This window comes from Fulmarus glacialis, unplaced genomic scaffold (assembly GCF_000690835.1).
Source record: "Fulmarus glacialis isolate BGI_N327 unplaced genomic scaffold, ASM69083v1 scaffold31579, whole genome shotgun sequence".
Lineage (NCBI taxonomy): Eukaryota > Metazoa > Chordata > Aves > Procellariiformes > Procellariidae > Fulmarus > Fulmarus glacialis.
The window spans coordinates 1-10,405 of NW_009235761.1; the positions used below are offsets into that span (position 1 = coordinate 1).

Here is a 10,405-nt window from a genome sequence, read left to right on the forward strand (position 1 = left end):
GAGGCTCCAGGTATGCCCCTTCTCCCCAGCTGCAGTGTAGAGTACGTTTTTAACATCTTATCCTGTCCAGCTAGCTCAGTCGGTAGAGCATGGGACTCTTAATCCCAGGCTCATAGGTTTGAGCCCCACATTGGGTGCCAAAAAGGACTGTTGTGGTTTAACCCCAGCCGGCAACTAAGCCCCACACAGCTGCTCGCTCACTCACCCCCAGTGGGATGGGAGAGAGAATCAGAAGCGGGAAAGTGAGAAAACTCCCCTGCAGCGGGATGGGGGGAAAGAATCGGAAAAAAAGTAAAATTCATGGATTGAGATAAAGACAGTTTAATAGAACAGAAAAGGAAGGTAAAATGATAATAATAATAATAACAATAATGATAGAATATACAAAATGAATGATGCACGATGCAATTGATCACCACCTGCTGACCAATGCCCAAACAGCGATCGCTACTTCCTGGACCATGCCTCCTATTTATATACTGAGCATGACGTTATATGGTATGGAATACTCCGTTGGCCAGTTGGGCTAGCTGTCCTGGCTGTGCTCCTTCCCAGCTTCTTGTGCACCTGGCAGAGCACGGGAAGCTGGAGTGTCCTTGACTTAGCGTAAGCACTACTTAGCAACAACAAAAACATCAGTGTGTTATCAACATTCTTCTCATACTAAATCCCAAACACAGCATTATACCAGCTACTAGGAAGAAAATTAACTCTATCTCAGCCGAAACCAGGACATACGTGTCAAGGAAAAAGCATACTCCCAAGTTGGATGGCCACAACTCGCCCCAAGTTCACGGGTGGAGATTCTGCCCACTGTTCTGTGGTTTGACTAGATCCTACAGGGCCTCCTCCTTGCTAAACTCTAGCAAGTTTAAAGAAAGCATTTAGCAACATGCTACACAGTACATGAAGCAAGCCAGAGGTCATGGAGCATGAATAAAAAGGTCAGTTTAAGATAAGTAAGAACTTGTGATGGTGGGTCACAGAAACACACAAGACTGCAAATCTGCCCACCCGCACTCTTGCAACATAGAATATTTGGTGTCTGACATTTGATCTAGGAAATTCACTGTCCACATTTGATGTGCATGCATATACACAGTGACAAACGAACAGTCTGTTAGAAGCTGTGGTGGGTTGCCCTTGGCCAAAAGCCAGACACCCATCTATTTGCTCATGCACTCCCCTTTCTCAACAGGACAGGGAGAGAAAACAGGATGAAAAAGCTCATGGGTCAAGATAAAGACTGGGAGATTTCTGACCAGCTACCATCATGGGCAAAATAGACTCAACTCGAGGGAATTTAGTTTAATTTATTGCCAATTAAAAATAGAGAGTTGGGAAGTGAGAAACAAAAACGGAATGTTCCTCTCTGCCGCTCCCTCCTCCTCTTCCTCACACTTTCCTCCTGCTCCACCATGGGAGAGGAGAGGATGGGCTGCAGCTTTTGAGGATAAACCTGCTCCAGCATGGTTTCTCCATGGGCTGCTGGGGAACCTCCGCTCTGGTGCCTAGAGCACCAACTGCTCCTCCTTCACTGACCTTGGTGTTTGCACTGCTCTTCTGTTCTCTCTTTTTTCCCCCCTCCTCCAGCATTTTTGGTACCCTTTCTTAAATACATTTTCACAGAGGTGCCACCAGCTTGGCTGCTAGGCTCAGCTATGTCCTGCAGTGGGTTCATTATGGAGCTAGCAGGAACCGGCTGTGTTTTCTTCTCCGGCCTTTTTTCACAGAGCCCACCCCAGCAGCACCCCTGCTGCCAACACCTTGACATCTACCACAGCTGAAAAGCCTACCATGAAACCACTGCGAGACTGAAAGGGAAAATGGGGATGAAATTTCCACCACATTGCCCCCTAATGAGACCAGAGACGTCAGCTACAAAGTGATGGATACACGCAAACTATCAACAACATTAATTATCTGGAAAGCACACAGATGCCTTCCCTTACAATTTTCAGGGAAGAATCGCTCAGGCCTGAACTCCTCCAGATCAGGGAAGATCTCGGGGTCTCTGTGCAGGGCGTAAGTTATGACAAGAATATTTGTGCCTTTTGGTACTTGATATCCTCCTGAGGAGAAAAGGGAAAGGGAGGAGAAGGGTCAAAACAACAGCAAATAAGTGACTTTCACAACAGCACAGTAAAAAAATAAAACAACGCTGCCCTTTACTTGGGAAACCTTCTCAGTACTCTCTCCTGCAGACCTTCCAGCACCCATCCCAACCACCTCTAGCTATTTAAAGCTCCAGAATGGCCACAAGACACGTTCCTACCTCCACTTCTTCAACCTTGGTAAAGGAGGAATGGAAAACGTACCAAACACCTCATCCAGTTCTCTGTGAACCTTCTTCTGGGCTTCAGGACTATGTCCAAGTAAGTACAGGGCCCAGTTCACAGCAGCTGCTGTTTTATCATGGCCCTAGAGGTCCAGATTTACAAAGACATTCACTTCAACAACATTCCTGTGCACAAGTAGGCTTCATAAACACTTAGGTGTGCAGGTAGTATGGGAAGTGAGACTTATTAGTCCCATGACCACAAGAAAAACAAAAATCAAGAGTGAAGAACTCTATCCAACACGCTGATTATCAGGATGTAAGATGACCCAGGATTCTGTCAGGTGCCAGAAAACTGACCAAAAGGTTAAAATACTTCTGGTAGCCAACAAATATCCCTCTTCCCTCTCCTCTGCCACCTGAGAGAGTTCCACTGGTGCTCTAGTAATTAGCAGATCTTTCCTTTCCTTTTAAGCTGCAGAAGCAGATGCTTGTTGCTCTGCTCTTCTCTCCATTCGGAAATCCAGTGACTGAGCTCCATCACTTTGCAGAGGTCAGCAATCTTCTCTCCTCCACAAAGTGCCAGACGATGAACCACTCTTCGCTGTGTGGTTCCCACTTCTGCCATACAGAACCAAATCGGTGCATATACATCTTTTTATTTAGTCCATAACGTAAGATCTCGGTTGCCGTGAAATGCCACATTTTGCCATCGTTTCTCTGCATTTTGTCAACGTCTATATAGTACAAGAGGGAGCACTCACGACAGCAAAAGTGTATTTTGGACACACTGCTGAAGAAGACTTAAATGTGAATTTTGAAAGTTATGTCATCTTTGAGCTGAGATTTCTGAAGAAACTGCATCAAATTGACTTCCAACTGTATGAAATCAACCTGCAACTCCAAAGCAAAAGTATTCTGCTTTCTCAGGTAACTATACCATAATACCACCAGTGAGTAAACTTAGTGTAGCCAAATGAGAAAAATACTAAGCCAATAATTTAAAAATGCTTTCATTTACTCAAAAGAATGCAGTGCTTGATGGCCATTTACAAAAACCAGAAATGTGATTAACAGTACAGATATAAAATATACATTACAAATGCTTTACTTTGGATTACCAATCCTTGAACATTCATAAAAAGAAGTGAGGAGAACTGGTATTAGTTCCCAAGTAGAAGAAACTGATACTATTCTTAACTGCATAATTTGGGCAACTAATTAAGTTTTTCTCCTCCTCCCTTTCCCCTTCAACAGTTCTTCAACCACATCTACTTAAACTGCTGGCCCTGTGATGGAAGGAGGAATCCCTGACTGCAAATGCACACAGTACTAATAGCCAGGGACCTGATCAGGGCTGTGATCTCTGGGCAGAACGCAATCCCAGTCTCCTCTTTGATCTTCCCACTTGGGTCTACACAAAGAGCTATGAAATAATGCTTTCATCAGTTAAGTACATATTTTCATGTTAAAGCTTTGAAGGCTCAGGTATTTCAAAATATGATTAATTTGTACAATAATAGGCAATATTTTTTAAGAAATCTCAGGAAGTGGGAACAGCCTTACCGACTTGTCACCATGCAGGTTCAATTGCTCAGCATCTATAAACATGTTTGCCTGGCAGGGAAAACATTGCTTCCTGTAAACAAAGTTTATCCCAGCAGTTCCCATAGTTACTGACAATTAGAACAGCATAAGCAGAAGCAATGAATTAATTTCATCTCAAAAGAATTAAAGGAAGAAGAAAAAGTAAGACAGACAATATTTACAAGAGAGCAGCTGCAATAACCAGACAGACTGAAAATGGAGAAATGTTAAAACAGCAGTTAAAGAGGAGGTACCACAAAATCCTCTTTAAAAGTATAAATTTTATATATGAGTGATGTTCGGATAGACTAGAACATCTTTAACACTGAGGAAACACAGGACTTCATGGCCTAAACATAACTTATTTGCTTCTACAGGTAGAATAACAATTCCCTAAGGAAAGACAGAAAAAGGAGGAATGCCTGAGAAGAAAGTGCAGCAGCAGCATCTTGATTCTGCAAACAGAACAGACACCTCAACCATTTATTTCATTTCGCTCTAATTTTTAATCTAACCTCTGGTCAGACAACTTTAAAAGAAGGCAAAGCAGGCATCCTGAGGATTGCAAGGCTCAGCAGAAACCAGCATACTGCACATGTTCTTTGTTACACAAGACACTAGCTGGCAAATTTAGTGTTTCAGTCTTCCATTCAGTGCAGGGGGTTTCTGTTTCTTCCTAAACTGGGTTAAGAAGCAATCTGAAATCTCTTCCTTGAGGTTGGACGATTTCTCTGAAAGGATCTGTAGTATTGCTGTGAGCCTAGAAAAGATAAAGCATTGTTTGTTAATTGTGGTAGAATCTGAAAGACACTCCAAGATTATGTATGAGTTACTTCCATCAGTCTGCTCAGATCAATGTTTGCTAACCTGCCCTTATTCTTACATCACCTTTTATATAATTATGCCAATCATATAATTATTTAAACTCAAGGAACTTCCAAACAAATAAAGGTTACGTACAAGCACTCGAATACCTCAGGAACTAGCTAGTCAGCTTTATTGTAACAATGGAACTAAATAAGCCAGGTAGGGCTGCTCTCTTTTTTGGTGTTATAAGTGGAAGACATAATTGCAAATCAATATTCATTTTTTAATTTATTTAAGAGAGCTTTATACTTACGTTACAAATGCACATTTTCAATTTTATTTTTCCCTCCACATAAAAAGTTTACTAATTTGGGGAATTTATATGGGGGCTAAAATAAAATTTATGTCATGAAACAGTTCACAAACGTGTATTTGTGTTGCTACTCTAGCAGCTGCAAAACATCTAGCCTTTACACCACATACTCTTGCCATAATTGTAAATATGCTGAAATCTTTTAAAAAAAAAAAAAGTATATTAAGATGAGAGGGCATCCTTTTCCTTCCACATCACAACAATGAAAAGAAGCTTTGCAGGGTTCCTAACAGTCAGAGTTAGGGCCCTCTCAGACCAAGCGAGAAGAAACTTCAAAACCAGACTCAAAAGATCTTGCCAAGCACGCCTGTTCTTTTATGCCGAGATGGCTCTCCCTGAGCACTTTACTTCTCAACTGTACTATGGGTTCATAGGTTTTGTTGGCCTTTTGCCTTCCAAGTGATTCTTACTTTGCCTACCTATTAAAAATCCTTGACCTGTCCCTTTGTGGTTAGCAAAATCCATGGGAGTCAATGATCTTTTCTGAGGTGTATCTGTCTGTAAAAAGGAAAGACATACTATTAGCTAGTCTGGTATGCTTATCTACTGAAATGGTTTGATTACAGTTTTTACGATCTAGTCCAGCAGAGTGAGTCCTACCAAGCTACAAAGCCCGAAGCAGTACTAAAACGGCACACATCTAGTGCATAGACACCCTCAAACGAACTGTTTGATGCATTAGACTTGAAAAAAATCTCTTCCTCATACACTAGTCCTGCTTTTCAAGGTCCCACCACCCTCCCAAAGCCTTTTAACATCCTCCTCTCTACAGGTAGCAGGAATCTCTGTACACCAGAAATCACGAGACCCCCGGTAAAAGAGACCTTCTGTAGACCAAAAGTGGGCATGAACGGAAGCTTCTTCACTTTTCCATGTCTCTATACTTACATTGTAACATACCCTGAATGTATGAGTTGTGTTGGGCCTTGAAAATTGATCAATAATAATAGTTCTTTCTCTGAGTGGCCGTTGCTCTGTACTGCCAGGCACTGCACTTGACACTCTGCTATGAGCATATCGACCTCGATGCTGAGAGAATGAAAAAGAGCACTGAGAGAATGCAGCTATTGAATTGGCTAAAATAAGAATTCTTCCGCTGCCATACAAAAAACACAAGAGAAGAAGAAAAGAAAAATATGTTTTCACTAATCAAAAGCACTGATTCAAGGTAACTTAAGGGTACTGATGTTTTTCAAAGAGATTTGAGACTGTTCCCTAACATTAGTCTAGAATCCCCAAAGGCTTATATTAATTAAAATAATAATAATAATACTTTACATGTATGTCAATTCAAAATACTATTCAGAAGCAAAATAATATCAAAATGTTAATTTACTTTCACTGTGGTGATTTATTACTTTCCTATCCTTCAAAAATAGGCCAGTATCAATAAGATTTCTCTTTTTTTTTAGTCAGTACCTTTTCTACTTCAGTCAGCGTAATTTTCTACTTCTTATAACCTAACATTAGTGAATAAAACACTGAAAAGAGCTATTTAAATCCAAATGCACATAAGTGTAAGATTATTATTCTCTTTTTTTTTTTTTTAAAACAGATTTTTCTGTTTTCAGAGGAAAGTCTTACCACTGTGATCTGTTTGTGAGGTTTTAAAATGGCTTCTCTTGCATTCTAATGGTACCCCAAGGTAACGCACATTAGCATGTTAAGACCATGTATTAAATACGAACCAACACAAACCGTAAAATTGCTCATTTCAACCAGTGACACAGAGCAATTTATTTCCAAATAGCTTGAAGTTCTTCACCAGTACAAAAATGAACACAACTTACAGAGCTCTGTTGCAATCGAGGTACTGAAAGATATTGTTCAACAGCTTCTGAGTTTATTGGTGGTAACTTGTTCCGGGTTGTAGGTGCATGAGCAGAAGATAAACGATCCGAGCTGGCACCCCTACAGAATTTTAAGGGTTCCTCTTTTAGGAAAAATCATATTAAAGACTTCTTCACTGAAGTAATATGAAATTATTGAGCGATACACTTATTTATAGAGCTCAGCTACAGAAAGTAACAGCACCTAATATAGCAACAAAAAAATAAAACAAATGCCTCTCCTCAAAAAGCACGGTTCTGCTTGCTTTCTTTTTTTCTCTGAATTCTAGAATCAGTAATAAATCTCGAGTTAGTTCTCAAGGATTTTGCAAAATCCTTCATTGGTGAAATTTCAGTAAAGTTCTGAGGAAAGCAAAAAATAAAATGAAAAAACTCACAATTTAGTCCCCCTAAGGATTTCATCATTGTACATATTAGGAGCTTTTGAGAAGAGTTGGTCAGAAGTGAGAGAAGGTAACCTACGATGGCTTGGTAGCTTCCTAGAAGATGCCAGCAGTACCCGAGATGATGAGAGAACACTGTTATCAGCAATTCTCCCCAACCTAGCGTGCACTGAATTTGGAGCACTGGAGCCAATGCTACGCTGTTTGTCTTCTTCCTCATTCCTAGAGAAAATACGAAGGAGAATGAGATAGGGAATGAGGATGAAGGAAAAAAAAAAAAAGTAAAAGGATTTCTTAACAGAGTATCATCGCAACCTCTACAAATCATTGTCACATCAGCGATGCAGACAAAGGAGACGACTGCCTTCTTATTGCCTTCTTATAATTGTGAAACATCTTTTACATAATATGAATTATGCCGCATTTTGAAACTGTCAATACCAATACTTACAGTATTTTTTCTACTGTGGCAACATGCCTCTGTTGGAGAGGTTTTGCTTGAATTGTCATCACACCATTCAAATCACTACAGAAGTTGCTGCAGAAACGGTGAACCTAGTAAAAGTAACAAATACACATTAACCTTTTTTTGAAAGAAGACCTCAAAAAGCCTGTAGTTAGGAGATATTTTACTTGTTTCTTAGTTTCTGTTAAGATGGTTCAGTAGCATTCTCAGTAGTAGATAGGGCAAATATGTTGTTTTGCTTATTTTAAACAGATTCTTACAAACAGAACTTGGTTAGTTACTGAACTGCAACTCAATTTGCAATGTAAGTTTCAGCTGAAGCCGGAGTTTGATTCTCCGAAGTTTCCGTTTTCCCTCAGCACAGTCCAGCCCAAGGGCACAGATCCTGAGCATTATTTATCTAAGCATTTTACTACTTCTGGCTGCTGGGACCACTACAGAACCAAGTGTGCCAGCAGGGAGCACCGAGATTCCTGTGCTATCGCTTCCGTGTTTCTTATCTCGCTATCTAGCAAGCATGGAAAAAGAGCAGACAAAATAGAATGAAGTTGCCTGAGGAAGACAGGAAAAAACAGAAGCAGTGGCTGGAAAAGAAAAAATGTGCACAACAGAAGCCAGGGGGCAGAGGGAAGAGGCAAGCGGGACAAAAAAGGGCATTTTATCAATACAAACACAAGCTTCCACAAAGACAGGTAAGGCCTAGTGCCAGCGCGCTGGTGAACATACAGCAGAGTCCCCTTTTCCAAGAGGCAAAGGAAATGAAAAGGAATGAGTCTGAAACTCACAGGGTTGCGAGTAAAGCACTTTAAGTTGCACTTTCACATCCCTGCAGTCCAGGGAAGAGCCTCATTTGTTTTCTTAATTCTACCAAGAAGAAATGACTGGACCACAATAAAAGCAGTATTATTTTCTAAGGACAGTCTAAGGAATACAGTCTATCAAGTGGTTTTTTGTAAACCAACTTCAGCCATATCTTAGTGGTAAACAGTGTCTTTAAGAACCACCAAAGAAGAACAAGATAGTAAACAAGAAATGCACATTTAATGAACCTTCATTTTAAATGAGATGACTTATTTTAAGTATACCTACTTGGTTTTTTTTTAAAAAAAAAAAAAGAAAAGAAAAAAGGAAAAAAAAAAGGGAAAAGAAAAAAAAAGAGCCTTTTCTAGCTTCAACCAGGAGTCCGTCCAAAGTTAGCAGAAAAAAGAACACCGTTTGATGGAAAGTTATTTTTACCTGTGAGGAAACGAAATGAGACCCGAAAGATACACTTCGTGCTTCAGAGCCTCTGGAAAGAGGAACGCTCCCAGCATCTGCTGTAATACGAACAACTGGCAAATGTGGCAGTTTTGCTCTAACAGCTTTCAGTTTTTCCACCTGTTTGTCACCCTCTGCACAACAGCAAAAAAAAGTACAGGAAATAACTTGCTTTTTGTACATTTACCAGCCATCATTTGTTGAGATTCAAACAATATTACATTGCACAGTAAATAAAGACTTTCATACAGTTTTAAGCCTACCTGATATTTAAAAATCTACCATAAATGATGTTTTTCTGAAAGCATTTCCCATTTGCTTATGTTTTCTCTGACACTGACAAACAAGTTGGTCTATACAAGTAGAGTTGGAGGGGGTTGTTTGTTTAAGAAAATACTGCTAAGACTCTTGGAATGTTATTCAAAATTTCCCAAACATTTTTTTTAAAGCAGAAAAAAAAAAGATAGATGAACAGGAAAAAAAGTCTATTGATCCTATCCTTGTCTGACAGCAGCTACACACTGTTTCATTTTGGGTATATACCATCATCTTATTTCCATTATAAACCCAAATTCTTTTACATTCCTAGTCAAAATACTTTGGTAAGCTACCTATTTGTCATAAGTCAACACCCTTCACAAAGATAACACAAAACTGCTAAGTTATCCTCCCTAAACTATAATTTTGAGCTAAACAATCCACCTGTGGTGTGAAAAGCCCTTTTATATTTCAGTAACACCTGAAATGTTAAGTTCTGATGCTGCAAGTATTCTGAGAAATTTTGCCGTTTCTCACTTTGTTGTAGACTTATATTTGAGGTTGAGTGTACCTTACATCTGAGGTAATTTCCAAAACCCACCCCCAGGTATTCTTCTGTTACTGTCCTTTTAAAATACATTAAAAGAAGAATTGAAATTTCCCTCAGCCTCCAAAGACAACACATGCACACTAAATAGAATTTCACTTCTAGTTAATTTTTCCAGTTTTTGCTTTTCCTCACTACAGTCTGTTAGAATACAAAAACATAAAATAAAACAAAATTGCATGTGTCACTATTTCTTCATCCTATATTAAACTCATGAACTCCTGCACCATCAGCAAGGCTGTCTATCTCGCTTTAACAATCTGACTACCTAAGGGTTCTTTTTATTAACAAAGCTCAAACAATAAGGACTTTGATTCCTAGGTTCCAGATTCAGATCACATCATCAGTGATCCCCTGCTAACAGCATTGATTTGCATCCCGAGCCAATGATTAATTTTTTTTTTTTTTTGAAACATGCTCTTCTGCAATGAAGCTCTTTCAGTCTTCAATTTTTTCCCTTTTTCCTTCATTCTTTCTTTTTTTACACCTCTCATACAAAACTTGCTGAAAAATAGTAGGAATGTTGGGGGGGCGGGGGG

The 10,405-nt window shown here is 39.6% G+C and overlaps 1 protein-coding gene across 1 annotated transcript in view; it reads right to left on the minus strand.

The window, feature by feature from the left end:
- Positions 1 to 1,952: 1,952 nt before the first annotated feature.
- The window catches only part of FAM149A (family with sequence similarity 149, member A), a gene marked incomplete at its 3' end in the record, with an annotated part of 16,808 nt that continues 8,355 nt past the window's right edge, over positions 1,953 to 10,405 (minus strand). Inside the window, exons 7-15 of the mRNA XM_009586143.1 lie at positions 8,981 to 9,135; positions 7,730 to 7,833; positions 7,273 to 7,500; positions 6,836 to 6,956; positions 5,946 to 6,074; positions 5,465 to 5,543; positions 2,909 to 3,015; positions 2,319 to 2,421; positions 1,953 to 2,072 (exon numbers count right to left, since the gene is read on the minus strand). Coding sequence (XP_009584438.1) covers positions 1,953 to 2,072; positions 2,319 to 2,421; positions 2,909 to 3,015; positions 5,465 to 5,543; positions 5,946 to 6,074; positions 6,836 to 6,956; positions 7,273 to 7,500; positions 7,730 to 7,833; positions 8,981 to 9,135 — 1,146 coding nt within the window. The remainder of the gene's footprint in view (positions 2,073 to 2,318; positions 2,422 to 2,908; positions 3,016 to 5,464; positions 5,544 to 5,945; positions 6,075 to 6,835; positions 6,957 to 7,272; positions 7,501 to 7,729; positions 7,834 to 8,980; positions 9,136 to 10,405) is intronic.